Source organism: Bison bison, unplaced genomic scaffold (assembly GCF_000754665.1).
Source record: "Bison bison bison isolate TAMUID 2011002044 unplaced genomic scaffold, Bison_UMD1.0 scf7180017862979, whole genome shotgun sequence".
Taxonomy (NCBI): Eukaryota; Metazoa; Chordata; class Mammalia; order Artiodactyla; family Bovidae; genus Bison; species Bison bison.
In genome coordinates this window covers 838,839-861,918 of record NW_011493551.1, presented here as the reverse complement: position 1 = coordinate 861,918, position 23,080 = coordinate 838,839, and the positions used below count along the sequence as shown (strand labels likewise).

Sequence of the window (23,080 nt, the reverse complement as noted above, 5' to 3'; positions counted from 1 at the left end):
TGGGATTTTCCAGGCAAGAGTACTATAGTGGGTTGCCATTGCCTTCTTTGAGCCCTATTCTAGAGCTATTGGATTAGAAACTATGGAGTTGGGCCCAGCAATTTGTTTAAAGAAGCCATACAGGTGATTTCAGTGCACAAAATAGCTTGAGAACTAATGTCTTAAAAAGAAACTCTTAGATGTGTGTTCCAGATAACAAGTACAAGAATGTTCAGAGCAACACTATTCATAATAGCAAAACACTAAAATCAGGCAAATGTGCATCAACAGGGTAAAGAATAAATAAATTATGGAATAATTTAAAGAATAAATAAATTTTAACAGTGGAATACTATAACGAAGTGAAAATGAAGGAAGGAATAGTTATGAATATGGATAAATCTCTAAAAATAATGAAGAATAAAGAAACAGGTTGCAAAAGATAATTCAATTTATATACAGTTGAAAAGCATCCATAAAGAAATAAAACATAGCTAGGGATGAATATCTATGATTTAAAGTCATAAAGAAAGAGAGGGAAGGATAAACACAAGGGGGATACAGTTAGATATTGGCACAGTGGAGCCTTCAACGTTCCTGGTAACACTCCATTTTTAAAGCTAAATGGTAGATACACAAATATTCATTTTCCCTCAGAACTTATAATTACATATACATTATATAGGGGCTTCCCTGCTGACTCAGTGGTCAAGAATCTGCCTGCAGTGCAGGAGCCACAGGAGACGCGAGTTCAATTCTTGAGTCGGGAAGAGCCCCTGGAGGAGGGCAGGGCAACCCATTCCAGTATTCTTGCCTAGAGAATCCCATGGACAGAGGAGCCTTGTGGGCTACAGTTCACAGGGTCGCAAAGACTCAGACATGACTGAAGCGACTTAGCACGCAAGCATACATTATCTATGTAAACACACTTCATAATTTAAAAACTTAAAAATTAAGCCTGTATCAATCATTATTTTTAATAAATGGCTCAAGAAACCAATTCTGTTATTGGTTTATTTTAGAAGTCAAGGAAAAATGGACTCCAACTTACATAAAATCTACTTTAATTTCTTCGTTCCAACATGGATGAGATCCACTGGCAACGCTGGTTTGGTATACAGTGTGCTGAAAGGAAACTTCCACAAAGGGGTGTACAGTATCCTGAAACACATGATAAACCCCGACTAGGTTTTTGTAATATTTTATATAGTTGATAAAAGGTAGAAATTAGTTACTGGCTGATAACTAGATGGTTTGGTTTTTCTAGTTTTTCAAACAACCATTATTTATTCATTCATTCATTCAATTAAGATTTCATCCTATTTAATATCAGGTATGATTTTTCTAGGATTCAAAAATACATGGATATCGGTAAAGATTTTTATCTTCAGTCTCTCAGGAGAAAACAAAGGACAGTTAAGCAAATAATGGCAATGAAACAAAAGAAATATATTCAGGATATAATAGTTACTCAGGAGAGAGAATGATTAAACTTTGGGGGGTGAGGACAAAGAGAACTTCATAGAGAACACATAGCGTGGGCTTGAGCTTCGAAACATTAAATAGTAGTTCATGTGGCCAGTAACACATGAACATGAAGTGTGGTGGCCATTCCAGGCAAAAGAAAGGGCAAGATTGGAGGACTGCTAGAACGCAGTAGTGTATATGACACTGCTGTGGGGTGGAGGGAAATGTGGCTGACTGATTGGTAGATAACAACCAGATAAATACAGATTTTGGTATACTTTCTAAGGAGCTTGCATTTTATTCTATAGACCCTGAGGGCAGGGTAGTAGAGAATGAAATGGTTAGAATTACATTTTGTAAACAGCACCATCACTATGTTATGGAGAGTAAACTAGAAGCCCAAGAGAGTAGCCCCAGTTAGGGGCCAGTTGCAATTCAGGGAAAGTATGATCAAAACTGCACTTTAGAGAAGTGTTAAATACTTATCTCATTTAAGAGTTCATCTGAGGCTAATGATTTGATTGTTTCTTTATGTCTGAGGCGAGACATGGATGATATCAAATAAGTAGGCATATCCAAGGACCTTCAGGAAAAACAAAATAGAGACATACATTTTAATTAACTTCAATATTTGTTTTGGTGCGAGTAGGTGTGTTTTTGCTTATGCTTCTGTGCTGTGTTGTTGGGTTTCTGCTTATGCTTATAGAGCTAGATAAGACAGTTACCCTGGATCTTACAGTTTGCTTTGGGTCTTCATATCATAGGGGGTTAGAGATAAATATGTGACAATCACTACTCTGAAAGGGTAGCTCCTCAGTGCTGAGCTATGGATGGGAACCAGTCTGTGGCAAAGTCTTCACTGATCCTCAGCAAAAAGGGAAAAATAGGGTAGGTAATACTTTGAGTTATATTATTTCTATTTTTGGTGTTATAGTATTCTTTCTTTTACAGATTAATTATTGCAGAAAGTGAAAGTCACTCAGTCATGTCCGACTCTTTGTAACCCCATGGACTATACACTCATGGAATTCTCCAGGCCAGAATACTGGAGTGGGTAGCCTTTCCCTTCTCCAGGGAATCTTCTCAACCCAAGAACTGAACCCAGGTCTCCCCCATTGTAGGTGGATTCTTTACTAGCTGAGCCACAAGGGAAGCCCAATAAGCCCGATTATTGTAGAAAATGGTAGTAATTTTAAAATGTCCTTATTTCACAAAACAGCCTTGAAATGTGCATTTGTTTTGAGAATATCAAGTGTATCATAAATAAAATCGTATTTACAAAACACAGGCAAAACCTTTAAGAGGTTTTAACTGTAGATTAGTAGCTAGTAAGCAAAATGTTTCTCATAGGTAAAATTCACGGGATAAACATAAAATACGAAAGTAGAGCACACCTGTGTTAAATGTAGATAGAGAGGGACACTCAGTATCCCTTAGGTACCTGGGTATGAAACAGTCACAATATATAGATTATATATGAGATTAAATATATGACACTTGATATTGAGGATATACTAAATATTCAGGATGACTTCATTTGACCATTCTGACCCCACATATCCTCTGCCCAAGAAACATCAATAAAACACATCATTCTGAGTGCCTGCAAAAGAGATGGTAAGATCTGATTTTTATAGAAGTCACATAAAATGACAAGTCCAAAATGGAGCCTATTCTCTCCTGTATTCTACTATTCTACTTCCAACACTGTGAGTGGACAGTATAATTGGCAATAGCTGCTTAAGTTTTCAAAATAGGGAATATGGACAGAAGGCATTTATTTAATAAAGCACCCAAAAATATACATGTTAAAGATACTTCAGGCATCTCAAACTTCTGCAAACTTTTACTACATAGAAATGACAGTTAAGTTTGACTATTCAAATGAAGATTTCAACTCTCATTCAGCTTTTGTATGTAGAGCATCAATAAAGTACAAAGTTTTATTAAAAAGACAGTTTAGAAATTTACATTTAAGACATTTTTTGTAACTCCAATAATTGGTGCAATTGCCTTACCTATTAACTGTTGTTTTCCTTGTAGGAATATTATAAGCTCTCAGTATTCTGATAAGAATCTTAATATCTCTATCACAGATAGTCTGTACTGCCACTTTTTTCCTTTCTTTCCTCTGAGGCTTTAACTTTCTTCGTTGTTCAAGAAGCTTACAAACTGCATATGTCAACTGGCTAAAAAGTGGTCAATCAGATTGATATAAAATAATAAGATTTGAAAGATAACGATTTTTAAAATTTATTATAAATAAAGTCATTATTCTGAACCATGTTCTCTTTACTGTGTAGGGGAGACAGAGTTGTCTTAGATCCAAGAAAATAATCTTTTTTGGAGTGTGGAAGGGATTCTGTGTTTTAAGAGAGCATCTGATTGCTCCATGTTCTTTGGGTATATGGTCCAAGAACAGATAGGGCATGGAGAGGTAATCCCATGAAACATGACGTTATTTCAAAAGATTATTCATTTTTTAGGAGTCATTCTCTTGATCATTTTCTACATAGTTCTGAGTAGGAGTTAGTTATAAGTGCTGCAACTCCTGGCAACACAAACCTTTACGGAACCTACATGGAAACACAAAGTTATATGGAATTATAACTTTATAGTCACACTTGTTTTCCTCTAAAGACTGAAAATAAAAACTTCAGACTACCCTACAAAGTTACAGTCATCAAAACAGCATGGCACACACACAAAAAGCATAGTATTGGCACAAAAATAGAAATGCAGATCAATGAAACAGGACAGAAAGCCCAGAAATAAATGCATGTACTTATGGTCAATTAATCTAAGGAGGCAAGACTATATACAATGAAGGAAAGACAGTCTCTTCAGTAAAGGGTGCTGGGAAAACTGAACAGCTACAAGCAAAAAATGATATTAGAACATTCTTTGACATCATACACAAAAATAAATTCACAATGGATTAAAGACCTAAATGTATGACTGTACACTATAAAACTCTTAGAGGAAAACATAGGCAGAACACTGTCATCTTTTTCAATCCCTCTCTCAGAGTAATGGAAATGGAAAAACAAAAATAAACAAATGAGACCTAATTAAACTCAAAAGTTTTTACACAGCAGAGGAAACAATAAACTAAATGAAAAGACAGTTCACAGATTGGGAAAAATATTTGCAAATGATGTGACCAAGGGATTAGTCTCCAAAATTTATAAACAGCTCATGATGCTTAACATCGTCAAAACAAACAACTCTATCAAAAAAGGGGCAGAAGACTTAAACAGACATTTTCACCAAAGAAGACATATAGATGGCCAAGAGGCACATGAAAAGATGTTCAACACTGCTAATTATTAGAGAAATGCAAATCAAAACTGCAAGAAGATATCACCTCACATCAGACAAAATGGCTATCATCAAAAAACCCACAAACTATAAACACTGGAGAGGGTGGGAAAAGAGAACCCTCCTACACTGTCGGTGGGAATGTAAATTTGTGAAGCCACTATGGAGAACAGTCTGGAGGTTCCTTAAGAAACTAAAAACAGAGCTACCATATCATCCTGTAACCTCACTCCTGGGCATGTATCCAGAGAAATACATGGTCTGAAAGGGAACATGCACCCCACTACTCATTGCAGTGTGTTTACAATAGCCAAGACATGGAAGCAGCCTAAATGTCCATATACAGGAGAATGGATTAAGAAGATGTGGCATACATATATATATACACATACATACATACATATATATGTTTCTTAATATATATACAATGGAATATTACTCAGCTATTGAAAAGAATGAAATAAGGCCATTTGTAGCAACATGGATTGACTTAGAGACTGTCATATTGAGGAAAGTAAGTCAGAGAAAGAAATGTGTAATATCATTTATATGTGGAATCCAAAAAAAGATTCAAATGAATTTATTTACAAAACAGAAACAGACTCATAGACTTAGAGAACAAACTTATGGTTACCAGCCGGGAAGGGTTGAGGGGGACAGTTAGGGAGTTTGGGATAGACATGTACACACTGTTATATTTTAAATGGATAAGCAATAAGGACCTACTGTACAGCAAAGGGAACCCTGCTCAATATTCTGTAACAACCTAATTAGGAAGAGAATTTGAAAAACAATAGATACATGTATGTGTCTAACTGAATCACTTTGTTGTACGCCTGAAACTAACACAACATTGTTAATCACCTGTACTCCAATGTAAGATGAAAAGTTAAAAAATAAGTTTTCATCATTGACACACTCACATCACAGTCAGTTCGGTTCAGTCACTCAGTCGTGCCTGACTCTTTGCAGTCCCCATGGCCTGCAGCTTGCCAGGCTTCCCGGTCCATCACCACACACACCGCTATATATGACTATTAAATATGAAATAGATAACTAATAAGGACCTATGGATAGTACAGGGAACTCTACTAAACACTCTGTAATGGCCTATATGGGGAAAGAATCTAAAAAAGAGTGGATATACGTATATGTACAACAGATTCACTTTGCTGTACAGCAGAAATTAGCACAACATTGTAAATCAACTATACCCCAATAAAAAGTTTTTAAAATACGTTTTCATTTAAAAACACTTGCTCATAGAAGAATTACTTCAAGGTATATTTTAGAATAGAAACCCCTCCCCCAAAATATATCCCAGCATCCTAAACCAATTAAAACCTTCCTGTTAATACTAAGAATCTGCAAGTGGCCCCAGAGTGGTTTCCCAAATATGTAGCATCCCTAATTCCTGTTCCTACCCTTAAGTCTCACAGATAGGACAGTATGAGAATTGAGTTCCTTCAGCAAAAGGCTTCCCCTCAGCTGCTTGTGGATCACAGAGTGCTTATGTCAGTCCTTGCTGAGGATTCAGTTTTGAAAGGGGGAGATTATAGGCTTAGAGCATGGTGCTACCACCAATGATTTTTCCAGAATCAGTCCCAGGACAGGGAGATCTGAGAGCAAAACTAGTTTGGGACAAAGGTGTTTTGCTTTCTTTTTTTTCTTGCCACAAGGAGAGGGTTAAAAACTAAAATACTATACAATTGAAAATATAAATCATACAGATATGTCCAAAATGGAATTTTTAAATTATTAAAAATATTTAAATCACTATATTTCATTTTATGCTTTGTAACTGGATTTTGACATTAATATAAAAAGAGAACTTATTTGAGGACTCTGAAGGAACTAGCTTATAGCTTTATATTTCAGACTTAAATAATAATAATTTTAATATATACCTTGCAGATACAATTTCTTCATAATCAGCCACAATATCTGATAAGTTAAATTTGCTAACTTTGACAATTCTTCTCATTACCAACCTTCTCATCTACAAAAAATATTTTTAAGAGTTAAAGAGTTCATATTTTAAGATTAAGTATACACAATGCTACTGGTGTCACTCTTTTGTTACTCTTACTTTTTGTAAGTAAGGAATGGGAAGGGGAATTAGGTAACTGAAAGTATGGTTCGGTTTTCTACCATTATCAAAATCATTCCTAACACTCTCATTATGACCCTCTCATCTCTTTTCCAACCTAACTCAGAGTATTCACATAGACAGAATCAGTCTTCACCAAAGAAGATGATTACCCGTGAATGTGTTTTTACAGCAGTCACTTGTATTCACACAAATCTTGATCCACAAAGAAATGTCATCGCATTTCTGTATGTCCTTGGAGTTCATCCTATTCTGACCTTAAGTTCTCATTCTGTCTGCTTGGTTAGATATTCAGTGCTTCAACAGAGCCATTCCCCTAAGCCTATGCTGCTTGTAGAACCCACAGAAATTGGTTCCTCTAAGGACTCTGAAATTCTATATAGTCTAAGGACATCCCTCCCTTTCTGCTCTAATCCCATCCTTCACGTCAGGTGTAGACTTTTAGAAATGAAACCAGGAAAAAGCGTGTCTCGAGGCCAATTTCCTCTTTCTGTCCTGCCACAAATCATCCTGGAGATAACTGTGTATACGTGCATGTGTCCTAAGTCGCTTCACTTGTGTCTGACTCTTTACGACCCTATGGACTGTAGCCCACCAGGCTCCTGTGTCCACGGGATTTCTAGGCAGGAATACTGGAATGGGTTGCCATGCTCTCCTCCGGGTGATCTTCCCAACGCAGGGATCGAACCTGCATCTCTTACCTTTCCTGCATTGGCAGAAGGGTTCTTTACCACTAGCACCACCTCGGAAGCTCAACCTAGAGACTAGTGATCTGCTTAAATTATATAGGAAAATGAGGTGGTAGAATGGGAAAAACAGAATTCCTAAGAATTACTCTGCTGTGTGTGTGTGTGTGTGTGTGTGTGTTACTCTCTTTGTGACCCCATGGGCTATAGCTCACCAGGCTCCTCTGTCTATGGAATTTCCCAGGCAAGAATACTGGAGTAGTTTGCCATTCCCTTCTCCAGGGGATCTTCCCAACCCAGGGACTGAACACAGGTCTCTTCCATTGCAGGCAGGTTCTTTCCCGTCTGAGCCAGCAGGGAAGCCTGTATGGGCAACAAACTGCTTGCTTTGAAGGTGAACCACATCCCTCTCCCCTCTGACCCCATTATTGTGCTAGAGCCCTCCCTTCCTTCTCTTTCTTTCCCTTCTCCCACCCCTTCTCTCATTCTCTCTCTCTCCTTTGCTCCACTGGCGACACACAGACTGAGCTCCTTGCTGTTCCTGCCACAGGCTATGCATATTCCTTTCTCAGTTTTCACATGTGGTTCCATCAGCCTGCGATGTTCTTCGCCCATGAAAACTCTAACTTTTTGGAGCTTCAACTCCAGCTCCCTCAGCTTTCAGGTCTTTCGTTGGTGTTACCTACTCAGGGGCTTTCCTTGATTATCTTGTTTAAAATTGTACCCCACATCCCCGCCCCCCACACACACCTGTGCTCTTTTCCAACTTTACTTGTTAGAGCACATATCACAATCTAATACACTAATATTTTGTTCATTATCTGACTTCTCCCACTAGAATGACTAGGAGGTCAAGGATTTTAGTCTCTTTTGTTTACTGCTGTAATTTCAATCTCTAGTATAATGCTTGATTAACAGCAGATGCTCATTAAGTATTTATTGAGTAAATTAATGGAAGGGACAAATTGAGGAGAGCTACAGGCCTCTTAGACACAAATATTTCAGCAAAACTTTATCTAGCAATCCACGAGACTGCTGGGACTTTACTGCTCCAACCCTGGCCTCAGGTACCACTGACCCCAGTAACATAGTAGGGAGTTTAACCCATATAACTCACAATCAGATTTAAACACCCATGGCCCTATGAGGCCTCCAATGTCAAACCACAATTCCAGCACCTATAATTAGAGTCAGTATCCTTCAACTTGTGTGTGAAACTATCTCCGGATAACAAAAAAGTCTTCACAAAGAACTGAAACACAATCACAAAATGTTCTTGACACTCCTTTGTAGGATCCTGCATGAAGTTCCAGAATCCTCAGACACTTGTGCTCTTACCACCTTCCTGATCCTCTGCTCCCTCCTGGGCTTCCTTATCCATCAAAAAGAAGAGAAGGGATGAGTAGGGTATGTGTTCCCTTTCTTATAGGAATACCTCTTTATTTCCTAAGACATAAATCTCATTATTAAATCACCTCTCAACTCTTTTTAAAAGAAATACGGAGCTGGTAGGGCTTTCCAGGTGGTGCTAATGGTAAAGAACCCGCCAGCCAATGCAGGAGACATAAGAGATGTGGGTTCAATCCCTGGGTCAGGAAGATCCCCTGGAGGAGGGCATGGCAACCCACTAGAGTATTCTTCCCTAGAGTCCCATGGACAGAGGAGCCTGGTGAGCTACACCCCACAGGGTCACAAAGAGTCGGACACAACTGAAGTGACTTGGCACACACACATGGAGTTAATAAAGAAAGTGTAGGAGGGGCAAGGGTGAGTGGGAGAAAACACCTGCCAATGATAAACAGGAAGTACTGAAACAGACTAGGATAGCTACAGAGGTCTGCATTTCCAGCATGCTCTCAGCGAACAGGGTACAAACTAGCACAGCACTTGCAGTTTTATCATTTTACTTCAGAAGAAAAGCAAGGCAGGCATTTTTATTGTCTGTTTTTATAAAACAATAAAGCAGGACTCAGTGCATAGATTACTCGCCCAAAGACAAATGGGGAGGTCAGAACAGGTCTGCACATACCTGCCTAGGCCTCATCTAGTCACACTTCTCTCATGTCTTTACGAGGTATTTGGTGTGTATCTCTTAGATCTTTCCATGGCTCTCTGCTTTCAAGTTATCTTGAAAGGCTTCTCTGGTCCTCTATAGCAAGGGCTATCAATTCTACTCTTGCAGAAATCTTAGAAATCTCCTCAGCCTTGTGGTTTTATTCCTAACCTCATTAACTGCTCAAACGTGTCTCAACATTTCCTGAGTGAAGAGCACAGTGCTGGGCATCATGGATCTATAGATATAGTCCCTGTGCTCTGGAAGCTTAGTGTGGAAGGATGAGGGGTCAGTGCAAAGAAATCAGGAGTGAATTTGATTGAGGGGTTCCACCTCAAACCTGGTTTAGGCTTTGGCAGGGTGTTCTGTAAATATCTGAAGCATGTCTTTCTCTACTATTTTCTGTCTCCTAGCAGGTCCTCCATCTATTGTCCACTGAACTGCTGTGGTGTGTGGCATTATGAGTTGTTAATAAAACTAGGGAATCCAACAAAATGCTGCTGTATTTCTCAAGGTGAATTTTCAGGGTCAAGAAGAGATGGGTGTAAACAGAAAAAGTTGGAATATTCTCTAATAATGAGTTTGCTGTCAACTGAAGTAACTGTTGCATCAATAATACACGTCAACTGTGTACATTTACAGATGGTCAGTAACTAACTCTGAAAAAGAAGTCTGAATGGAACAGAAAACCCCTTAGTGATCAGAAAGAGGTGAGGAGCAACCAGGTCTGCCCGTCTGACTCTCTGGGAAGAGTATAGTACTATGCTATGCATCCAGCAGACTAGTTTTCACAAAAGTAAATTCAAACACACTGACAATGTTATTTTGTTGTTACCTTTTTCAGAAAATTGGCAGAATTAATCCTTTGTGCAGTAATAGAATTCACATCTGAAATGGACATATCCTTTTCTATCTGACTTTCATATTCCTGTAAGTAGAAAAATTAAATTAGTTTCACTTTTTTTTTGGCCATGCCATGCAACATGCAGGATCTTAGTTCCCCAACCAAGGATCGAAGCCGTGCCCCCTGCCCGCGAAGTGCAGAATCTTAAACCACTGGACCACCAGGGTAATATCCTAGTTTCACTTCTTGAATGTAACAAAGTTTAGCTATGATATGCTGCAATGAAATATTAACTACTCATTTCAGTTTATGTGTAGGAGATATTGGCAACACTCTGGAATTGGGCGGAGAGAATGTTTCTTTAAGATTCTTCCCTCTGAGAATTAGCGAAGAACCATTATATTTTGTTTTCTTCTAGGAAGAGTTTCATTCATCTTTTAAAACTAAGTAATGATTGAGGAAAAAAAACTGCAATTGAGAAAATGGTAAGAAGATGTAAAGACAACTGAGAACTATTCTTCATGTGCCTATTTACCTGGTATCATTAGAAACAAAAGAAATGGGAACTATTAACATTAGAGTATATATAATGTTCAAGTTGGTGGGCTTTGGAGGTCATAGTCCTGGATTCAAGTTGGCCCTGACATTTACTAACTGTGTGGTTTGGGGAAAAGTTGATTAACTACTGCAGATCTCAGTTTCCTCTTTTGTAATAATATAATTACTATTAACATGTCACAGGATTGCTGTGAGATTTAGCTAAAACAATATTTACAATGTGTGTGGCATGTAGTAAGTAATCAAAATATGTTGACCATAATCAATAACTTTAATTTTACATATAGCAGTTGGTATGATTATTTGTCAGGATGCCTCATTTATATAATTTAAAATAAATCCACATCTATTACATCTGCATGTATGGGATATGTTCCTAAAGCACATAAAAATTATTTTATATTATAGAGAACATTAAAGACACCACAAAAATTATGAATTATCTTTACAGTAGACAAATTATCTGAAAGTAATTTATTTTCTAATTATCCATAAGAAACCTTGAAATTAATTCTGTTGGCAAGTAACCACTTTTACCTAAGGATATATTATATTATATATATGGATGTGAGAGTTGGACCATAAAAAAGGTTGAGCATTGAAAAACTGATGCTTTTGAATTGTGGTGTTGGAGAAGACTCTTGAGAGTCCCTTGCACAGCAAGGAGATCAAACCAGTCAATCCTAAAGGAAATCAATCCTGAATATTCATTGGAAGGACTGATGCTGAAACTAAAGCTCCAATACTTTGGCCACCTGATGCGAAGAGCTGACTCATTAGAAAAGATTCTGACGCTGGGAACAATTGAAGGTAGGAGGAGAAAGGGACAACAGAGGATGAGATGGTTGGATGGCATCACCGACTCAATGGATATGAGTTTGAGCAGAGTCCGGGAGATAGTAAAGGACAGGGAGGCCTGGCGTGCTGCAGTCCATGGGGTTGCAAAGAGTCGAACATGACTGAGTGAACGAACAACACTATATTATTTCCCATTATACTGTTTCCCAGGTGGCTCAGTGGTAGAGAATTCACCTGCCAATGTAGGAGATGCAGGTTCCATCCCTGGGTCAGGAAGATACCATGGAGAAAGAAACGGCAACCTACTCCAGTATTCTTGTCTGGGAAATCCCATGGACAGAGGAGCTAGGCAGGCTATAGTCCATGGCATTACAAAAGAGTCAGACATGACTGAGTGACTAAACAAACAAAATATTATATTATTATTTCATATCACTGTATTTTCTTTAAAAAGTATTAAATTGTAAGATTTAAATACTCTGGATGTTAATTTTTATTAACTATTTGAACTGTGGTGTTGGAGAAGACTCTTGAGAGTCCCTTGGACTGCAGGAGATCCAACCAGTCCATTCTGAAGGAGATCAGCCCTGGGATTTCTTTGGAAGGAATGATGCTAAAGCTGAAACTTCAGTACTTTGGCCACCTCATGGGAAGAGTTGACTCATTGGAAAAGACTCTGATGCTGGGAGGGATTGGGGGCAGGAGGAGAAGGAGACGACAGAGGATGAGATGGCTGGGTGGCATCACTGACTCGATGGATGTGAGTCTGAGTGAACTCCAGGAGTTGGTGATGGACAGGGAGGCCTGGCATGCTGTGATTCATGGGGTCGAAAAGACTCGGACACGACTGAGCAACTGAACTGAACTGAACTTACAAATATCTTTTCCTAATTTGTGGGGTTTAAATTTTAATATTATCAAGTTAATTATTCTACTTCTTTATAATTTATACTTTTTGTGCTTTGTTTAAGAAATACTTTCCTGTCCAAGATTAAGATATCCATTTAAAGTTTTGCATTTCAAAGCAGAAGTAGAGACACAGATGTAGAGAGCAAATGTATGGATACCAAGGAGGGAAGTGGGGTGGGGGGAGGAATTGGGAGACTGGGATTGACATATATATGCTATGGATGCTATGTATAAAATAGATAACTAATGAGACTCTGCTGTATAGCACAGGGAACTCTACTTGATGCTCTGTTGTCACCTGAATGGGGAGGAAATCCCACAAAGAGGGGATATATGTATACGTATAGCCGATTCACTTTGCTGTACAGTAGAAACACAATACTGTAAAGTATTTTAAAAATTAATTTAAAAAATGGCGTTTCGGATTTCATGGGTAATCTTCATTACACATGGTATTTATTTCTTTTGTGAAGTCTGAATCTAATTTTACATCATTCAAAATGTCCTACAATTCTCTCCATTAAGTTTTGTGCATGTTTTGTTAAATGTATTCCTGTGTATTTAAGAGTTTTTATTGCTACTGTAAGGTGTATCTTTGCTAAATTACATTTTTAGTGGGTTTTTATTGGTGTATAGAATGTTATTTATTTTTTGTCTCTAATTTTTCCTTAAGTTTTTCAAACATACAGAAAATGAGAAAGGCGGTTAAAATCTATGTACTTAGTCTCTAGGTTAAGTAATTAACATTTTGCCACATTTGTTTAACCTATTTCTTTTCTTTTTTTGGCTAAAATATCTCAGTGTAAATTATAGCATGATGACACTTCACTCTTAAATACTTCAGTATGAATCTCCAAATACTATGGACACATTCACAGTGCCATAATCACAGACAACAAAATTAACAATTTCCCAATATATCTATAATTCAATTATCAATATACTTAATATTCTAATATCCAAATTTTACCAACTGCTGCTGTTTTCCCACCAATCACTGTTCATATTTTTTCAAATTTTTTCCCATTATAAGTTATTACAAGATATGGATAAAGTTCCCTGTGTTATACAGTAGGAACCTGTCGTTTATTGATTTTCTATATGGTAGCTTGTATCTCGGAGAAGGCAATGGCACCCCACTCCAGTACTCTTGCCTGGAAAATCCCATGGACGGAGGAGCCTGGTAGGCTGCAGTCCATGGGGTCGCTAAGAGTCGGACATGACTGAGCGACTTCACTTTCTCTTTTCACTTTCATGCATTGGAGAAGGAAATGGCAACCCACTCCAGTGTTCTTGCCTGGAGAATCCCAGGGACGGGGGAGCCTGGTGGGCTGCCGTCTATGGGGTCACACAGAGTCGGACACGACTGAAGTGACTTAGCATAGCATAGCTTGTATCTGCTAATCTCAAATGCCTAATTTATTCCTCCTCCATTCCCTTTCCCCTTTGGTATTGGTAAATTTGTTTTCTATGTCCATGAGTCTTATTTCTGTTTTTAAAATAAGTTCATTTCTATCTTTTCTTCAGATTCCACAAGTGGTATCATATATATTTTTTTCATTTTATTTTACTGAGAACATGTTTTACATAAGATGGCCAAATGATAGCTTTACACAATTCTAGAAAACCGCTACTGATTACAGCCTGGAAATTCCTAGCAAATCAAGGGCTGTACATGTATGAGCACATAAATGCACAGCTCTCTTTTTTAAGACTTTGAAATGCATTTCCTAAATTGAAGATAGTATCATTTGTCTTTTTCCTTCTGACTTACTACATGATTATCATGTAGTATGATAATCTCTTGATCCACCTATGTTGCTGCAAATGGAATTATTTCATTATTTTTTACGGCCAAGTGTATATATACACTACCACATCTTCTTTATCCATTAGATGCATACTTAGGTTCCTTCCATGCCTTGCTGTTATAAATACTGCTGCTATGAACATTGGGACGCATGTATCTTTTTGAATTAAGAGTTTTTTTTGGATATATGCTGAGCAGTGCGACTGCTGGATCATATGGTAACACAATTTTTAGTTTTTTTAAGGAACTTCCATACTGTTCTTCATAGCGACTACACCAATTTACATTCCCACCAACAGTGTAGGAAGGTTCCCTTTTCTCCATACCCTCTCCAGCATTTTCTATTTGTAGACTTGTTAATGATGGCTACTCTGATTGGAGTGAGGTGATACTTCATAGTAGTTTTGATTTGCATTTCTCTAACATATAACAGCCATGAAATTAAAAGACGCTTACTCCTGGGAAGGAAAGTTATTGACCAACCTAGATAGCATATTCAAAAGCAGAGATATTACTTTGCCAACAAAGGTCCGTCCAGTCAAGGCTATGGTTTTTCCAGTAGTCATGTATGGATGTGAGAGTTGAACTGTGAAGAAAGCTGAGCACCGAAGAATTGATGCTTTTGAACTGTGGTGTTGGAGAAGACTCTTGAGAGTCCCTTGGACTGCAAGGAGATCCAACCAGTCCATCCTAAAGCAGATCAGTCCTGGGTGTTCATTGGAAGGAATGATGCTAAAGCTGAAACTCCAGTACTTTGGCCACCTCACGCGAAGAGTTGACTCCTTGGAAAAGACTCTGATGTTGGGAGGGATTGGGGGCAGGAGGAGAAGGGGACGACAGAGGATGAGATGGCTGGATGGCATCACTGATTCGATGGACGTGGGTCTGAGTGAACTCTGGGAGTTGGTGATGGACAGGGAGGTCTGGTGCGCTGCGATTCATGGGGTCACAAAGAGTCGGACACGACTGAGCGACTGAACTGAACTGAACATATAACAATATTGAGCATCTGTCTTTTCATGTACTTGTTGGCCACTTGTATGTCTTCTTTGGAGAAATGTCTATTTAAGTCTAAAAATGATGGCTTTTTAAAGGGATCAAAATGTAACAGAAAAACAGCTGCACTTCCTAGCCAGTAGTCCCACATTTCATATTTGTCTGACTGGTTCCTTGTGGTGCTATTTAACTTGTTTCTCTATTCCTTATGTTTCTCATTAAAAAAAACCAAGTCTTAATTTGATTCGGGTAATACATTTTTGACAAGGGTATTTCAAACATGTAGTGCTGTGTATTTCATGTTGTATCACATTAGGAGGCAATAATATCTGCCTGTCCTTTATCAATGTTTTAGTTTCCTATTGCTGCTGGAACAAATTATCACAGATTTAGTGGCTCCAGACAACACAAATTTATTATCTCCGAGTTTTGTAGGTTAGAAGCCTAGATTGTCTCATGATACAAATGGAATTACTTACAGTGGTGTTAGCTATTTATTCCAGGTTTCACAAGGCTAATACCAAGGTTTAGGCCAGCTAGGTTCTCACTAGCAGACTCTGAGAAGAATCTGTTTCTAGGCTTATCTAGATGTTTGGCAGAATCTAATATCTCACGGTTACAGAACTGAGGTCTCATTTCCTCACTGGCTGTGAGTTCAGGCCCACTCTTAGTGTCTAGAGATAGCTCTCCAGTCTTCACAGGTGGACCACTAAATCTCAGAGCCAGCCAATTACATGCTGAGTCCCTCTCATGATTGGAATTCCTCTGATTTCTCCTGCTATTGCAAAAGTGATCTTTCTTTTGCTCTTAGTTGGAAAGTTTTCTCTGCTTGTAAAGGCTCATACAATTAAATTAGGTCCACCCAGATAATCGACCACAATCTCCCTATTTTAAGCAAGGTACATTACATTTTCATAGGTTCTGGGCATCAGGGAGTAGACATCTTTAGGGAGCCATTATTCTGCCTACCACACTTAATAAGATTAAGCTGGATCACTAAGTCAAGGTGGTAACAACTAGATTTCTCTATTATAGAGGTACAATTTTCCTTTTAAAATAAAAAAAGTAGCTATTTATTCTTAAAAGTGGGTATCATCTTCAGCAAATTTATTACGTGTGCAGGTGGCACTACTGGTAAAGAACCTGCCTGCCAATGCAGGAGACATGAGACACGGGTTCAGTCCCTGGGCTGGGAAGATCTCCTGGAGGAGGGCATGGCAACGCACTCCAGTATTCTTGTCTGCAGAATCCCATGGACAGAGGATCCTGGAGGACTATAGTCCATAAGGGTGCAAAGAGTCGAACACGATTGAAGCTACTTAGCACAGTCAGCATGCACAGTTAGCTGTAGATTCTCTTACATTTTCCACATAGACAAATGAATTTTCTGCAAACATGGATAGTTTGTGTCTTCTATTCCAATTCTAATTTTCTTCTTTCCTTTCTTCTTTCTGGCTTAATGCATTGGCTCTTACTGGTAGAGATGATAGCAGGCATTTTCAAGTTGTTGAGATTAATGGGAAAACTGATGTTTGGCTACTAAATACAATGTTTGTGTAGGAGTCTATGAGGAAACTGATTTCTAATAGTGATCATTATACCAAACAGTTTCAGAGCCACACAGATAATAAGGCACTGAATCAAATCAAGGGATAGTTTATAAGGAACTGGTTTTCCAGAATGCTGGAAAGCTGGAGACAGAGAATTTGCTCAGGGACACCTAGGCACTGGCTCTATTTCTTCTCTTGAAGGATGATATAGCCTTATTGACCTTGAATTGGGTTCAAGAACTAGAGGAGTCCAACATTTGTAAACATTCCCTTAAATGGAAGTGCATTTACCATGAACATATTAATTTTTCTGGGGTGGTAAGGTAAACCTTGCCTATTTTGTACAGGTTTTTTGGTTTGGTTTGTTTTTTGTTTTGTTCTTAGCTCTTGCAAAACCTTACTCTTATGTGGAAAAGTCACAAGAAGTTTAATATTCCCAGACCCCCACCGTAGTACCAGAGTCTAGTAAAAACCAACACAAAATTCGCTGCACTGTCCTGCCCTGTGTTCTGCCCAACTTCCGTGTATTTCTGCATTCCTGGCTAATTAACTCTGAAACTCCCTCTAATTATCCAGTGGGTGTGTAGGTGTCCCTTCTTATCTCTCCTCCCATTCCGGCAATTCTACAATTGACCTGAAATACTTCTTTTCAAAGCAGTTTGCATCAGCAGAAAAATCCAAAATCCTGAATATTTTTAATCAGTTTAAAGAAGTTCTCTTCTAATTCTAGGATGCTAAAAGCTTTCACCATGAATGAGCACTGAAATTATTAAGTGCCTTTTGGGCATTTATTAAGAGGAGCATATCTTTTCCTTCCTTAATTCTGTTAGCTCTGTTACCTAGAAATAAACCCTACTAGATTATGATGTACAGTTATATATTTATATATAATATATTGCTTTTTGATTTGTTGAAATGTTATTGGGGGGTAATAGAGGGATAAAAAATTAAGAGGCACAAACTATTATGTATAAAATAAACTACAAGGATATGTTGTACAACCCAGGGAATATAGTCAGTATTTTATAATAACTATGAGTGAGTGATAGTCACTGAGTTGTATCCATCTCTTTGCGACCCCATGGACTGTAGCCTCCCAGGCTCCTTTGTCCATGGTATTATCCAGGCAAGAATACTGGTGTGCTGTACTGTGCAGTGGGTTACCATTTCCTTTTCAACCCACTCCAGTATTCTCTCTTGGAGAATAACTATAAATGGAACATAACCTTTAAAAGTTGTAAATCACTATACTATACACCTGTAAAACTTTTATAAATATTGCACATCAAATATACTTCAAGTAAAAAAAATTTAAAGGGGAAAATTTTTGTCTACAGATAGTCAGTTTTTTAAAAATTAAGACAGCTTTAAAAAAATAAAAATAAAAATTAAGACAGATTTAAAGCAGCAAAACATTAACTTATCATAGAAAAAGCAATATTCAAATAGAAACCAAGTACCTGGAAGACTAAATCTGGAATCTCTCTATCATAAAGGGGCATTTGCTGCAGAAGGAAAACATCTAATTGACCAGCATTTCTAAGTTGCAATAGCTGGAAACGTTTACTCTTTTTCATTTCTTCTTCAGAAACAAAGTTAAATTCATCTTGCAACTGTTCAAGACGAAAATACTTTGGGATATCCTGTCCTTTATGTTTTATGTACTGTAAAACACAAATAATGTAAAGTCTTTACTTAAAATAATTTTTTTTAAAATTCAAGACCTCATAACAGTTGAAACTGTGAGATATGAGAATTGCAATATAAATAGGAAATGGAAGAACTGAATCTGTAATAGAAAATCTGAAAAAAAATGCAGAATCTAGCCTGCATAGGTTCTCAACCTTTTCCCGGTCATGATTTATATAGAAAATGAAAACATGTTACTGTACAATGGGTTCAAAGATGATGCTTTTTATATCCGGTTGCTCTATGAGCTGAGAGTTCAATAGTTCTATGTACAAGTCATCAGTTCAGCATGTCAGTTGGGAAGCTATGATCTGAGGAAACTTAATTGCAATATGGCAACCCACTCCAGTACTCTGGCCTGGCAAATCCCATGGACGGAGGAGCCTGGTAGGCTGCAGTCCATGGGGTCGTGAAGAGTTGGACACGACTGAGCAACTTCACTTTCACTTTTCACTTTCATGCACTGGAGAAGGAAATGGCAACCCACTCCAGTGTTCTTGCCTGGAGAACCCAGGGATGGGGGCGCCTGGTGGGCTGCCATCTCGGGGTTGCACAGAGTTGGACATGACTGAAGCGACTTAGCAGCAGCAGCACGCACTGCTTTATTCAGTAAATGCAAACGTGAGTACACAGTACATGAGAGGCAAGGTGCTGGTGCCATAAGAGAGACAAAGATTTACTAGCTGTAGTTCCACAGGGAAAGATAAAGCACATGGGCGAATGACTGCAGTAAAGGCAGAATGATAGATCCATTTGCTATTGTTCAGTTGTGTTTGACTCTTTTCGATCCCATGGACTGCAGCATGCCAGGCTTCCCTGTCTTTCACCATCTCCGGGAGCTTGCTCAAACTCTGTCTTATAAATAGATCTGTAAGAGTTATTAAAAAAAAAAAGAAAAGAAAGAACAGGAGGGCAAGAAAAGGAAAGCCCATATCTAACTGAAGTTGTTGCAGGGAGAAGTCAATTTTGACTCCATGTTGAAACTGTTTCTTTGACTTGCTTTCCGTTGATATTGTTATTATAATCACACATAATGGCCTGCCTCAAAGAACTCTGCCCCTCTGCCCGACTTAAGCTAAATTGCCTTTGTTCATAACCCTGTCCACCTGGCTGGCAGGAGGAAAGAAATTAACACATCCCCCTGCCTGAGGCTTGCCATTCCAGGAGATATTTGCAAGATTAAATGGCCTTTTTACTTTGTTTCCTTATGTCCACCCCCCATCTCTGATCCATAAAAGAAACTGGCATCTAGATGATGACAAGATGGCTATTTTGAGATGTTAGTCTGCCATCTTCTCGGTCAGCTGGCTTTCCAAACAAAGCCATATTCCTGCCTCAACACCTTATCTCCCAGATTCACTGGCCTATCCTGTGGGGGAGCAGAGGGAGCTTGGACTCGGTAACAAGGTTGCCAAGGAAGTATTTACCAAACCTGCAGGATGGGTAAGATAGCTGATACAGGTGCTCTTCTAAGCAGAGGGAATGGCATGGGTAAAAGTATGAAGAGAGCATTTTTGGAGCATAAAGAGCAGTTCAGTTGGCTACGAGCAGGAGTAGAAGTGAATAGAGTCTTTGAGGGAAGGAGGATGTCTTTGAGTCATCTTTAAAGTCCTCAGTAATTAATAATACGGCTGGTACTCAGTAGATGTACAACTGATGTCAACCTGGAGATTATTCTGCTGGATGCACCAAGCAAGGGCTGCTAAATAGTAGCGGAGTACCAATCATTTTCCCAGTTGTTGAATTTCTAACTGCCTCGTAGTACTGTAAACTGGCTGAAAACTCTGTCCTTTTTTACTTTTAATGACTCCTAGTGCCTAGAAAAATACACTGCAAACTGTGGAGGAGCATAAGAGTATAGACCTTAATAAATATATTTACAGTACAGATATTTTGCCACAACTTACCATAATAAATTCCATTAAATCAGAACATTCTGGGTTATTTGGGTCAATTCTGACCTCATTGGCCCATTCAAAAAGCTTCTGTGCATTAATAAGCCATGGAATTTCAGGAACACCTCTTGCATCTACATTCCTTAACACACTAACATAAGGAAAAATATGTTGTGAATTTGTATGTAATATACAGGTGATACATCTGTTATATGGGGTAAAACCGACCCATTACAGGTATTTAAAGATTAAGCTTATCCATTCTCTGTATTTAAGGATAAAACAGAAGGTTCAGATGTGCTATCTTCCCTGGTTCTTCTCACATTCTAACTGCATGATAGTTTTTTGATAAATGTCTACCCCTCCCTTAAGAGACAAGCTTTTTAAGGGTAAAGCTCATAAATATTCCTCTTTGCTATCTAAAATATACAATATAAAAAGAATCTTTAGGCTATATCTTTATAGTTGAAACACAATATAGGGTATGTAATACAATTAACTGGGAAGTATGAGTCAGAAGACTATCATTGTTTGGTCCTATGAGGCCATATCTTTAGAAGTTGGAGAGCTATGAAGGGCAGGCTAGAATGTATTCTTAAGTGCATTCTTAAGTCAATTCAGTCATGTCCGACTCTGTGCAACCCTATGGACTGCAGCCTCCCAAGCTCCTGTGTCCGTGGGATTCTCCAGGCAAGAACACTGGAATGGGCTGCCATGCCCTCCTCCAGGAGATCTTCCTGACTGACGTCTCCTATGTCTACCTGCACTGGCAGGCAGGTTCTTTACCACTAGCACACCTGGGAGTGCAATCTTAGTGACCTCAACCACAGGCAAAGTGCAGAGGAAATTCAACCCTAAACAGAAAGGGTTTCTTTTCCGCCATCAATTATCCCAGTTACTTAATCTCTCTCTTCATGGGTAATTCATTTCACCTTGTGGAATTAGAACGCTTCAAACTGAAAGATTTCTAAGATCCTTTCTATGTAGTACTCAGGGAAAATTCCAGTCTATAAACTAGGATTTCAGTAATACAGTCTGACTCAGATTCCACAATGTCAGCCCAAACACGGACATACATTTTACACTGTCCACTTTCCATCAGTATCTATTCATATTTTTTATGATGAATCTGAGAGAGTCAATCCTTAGGTAGGTTGATAAGAAGTCTGGGGTCCCCGAGGAGGAGATAGGGGTCTGGGGTTATCAAAGAGGACAAAAGAACAAACTTTTTCCCCTACATTCCTTAGTCTTAGTCACATAAAACTTATACCATTACAGCCTTTTTTTTTTTCTTTAAGCCCAGAGCTGATGATAACAACAAAACAACTCATCTTAAACTCTGTACAAAGGATTATATAACAACAATGTATCCTGTTGGAGGACATGTTTCTCCTTCTTAAGAAAGTGAAAGTGAAAGTCACTCAGTTGTGTCCTACTCTTTGCAACCCCATGGACTATACAGTCCATGGAATTCTCCAGGCCAGAATACTGGAGTGGGTAGCCTTTCTCTTCTCCAGGGGATCTTCCCAACCCAGGGATTGAACCCAGGTCTACTGCATTGCTTCCCTGGTGGCTCAGAGGTTAAAGCGTCATCCAGGAATGCGGGAGACCCAGGTTCAATCCCTGGGTCAGGAAGATCTCCTGGAGAAGGAAATGGCAACCCACTCCAGTAGTCTTGCCTGGAGAATCCCATGGAGGGAGGAGCCTGGTAGGCTACAGTCGATAGGGTCACAAAGAGTCAGACGAGACTGAGCGACTTCACTCACTACCGCATTGCAGGCAGATTCTTTACCAGCTGAGCCACAAGGGAAGCACATTAAGATAATCCTGTTATTTTAAAATGTTTATTGTGGGAGTGGGACTGGTAAGATCTTGCCATTGTTAGTTCTAATCCATCATTTTAAAATGTAAATTGTGGGAGTGGGTCTGGTAAGACCTTTACAAACTTGAAACATTTTTTTGATTTATTGTTAATAACCAATTGAAAAAGTATATACCTGCCTTGCTAAGCCTAGTGAGCACTCTCCATCCTCTTCTGACGTCTTTGTCAGCAGCTTTCTCTGTCCTTTTTCCTATAATAAAACTTCTGCCCACACAAGAGCTCTAAGTGGTCAAGTCTGATCCCTGATCCGGAAGCTCAATTTTCTTCTTCGGAGATCATGAATCCGACACCATGCACTGTAAGCTATCAAATCTTTGGAAGTTATTCCTAACAAAGCCAGTTGATACAATGTTAAGCAAAATTCAGTTCAGTTCAGTTCAGTCACTCAGTCGTGTCTGACTCTTTGCAACCCCATGAACTGCAGTACACCAGGCCTCCCTGTCCATCACCAGCTTCCGGAGTTCACCCAAACCCATGTCCATTGAGTCGGTGATGCCATCCAACCATCTCACCCTCTGTCATCCCCTTCTCCT

The 23,080-nt window shown here is 38.7% G+C and overlaps 1 protein-coding gene across 5 annotated transcripts in view; it reads right to left on the bottom strand.

Annotated features, from left to right (window-relative positions):
• Window positions 1-23,080, bottom strand: part of LOC104983541 (chromosome unknown open reading frame, human C10orf131) — an 84,374-nt gene that overhangs the window by 9,788 nt on the left and 51,506 nt on the right. For 3 of the 5 annotated variants that reach the window (XM_010833015.1, XM_010833012.1, XM_010833014.1), the window contains 2 exons: window positions 10,452-10,544; window positions 1,031-2,029 (listed from right to left, as the gene is read on the bottom strand). In XM_010833015.1, coding sequence (XP_010831317.1) covers window positions 10,526-10,544 — 19 coding nt within the window. In that variant the 3' untranslated portion in view covers window positions 1,031-2,029; window positions 10,452-10,525. Of the gene's footprint in view, window positions 1-1,030; window positions 2,030-10,451; window positions 10,545-23,080 lie in introns of those variants that run through there. The other 2 variants (XM_010833013.1, XM_010833019.1) reach the window with 2 other exon arrangements.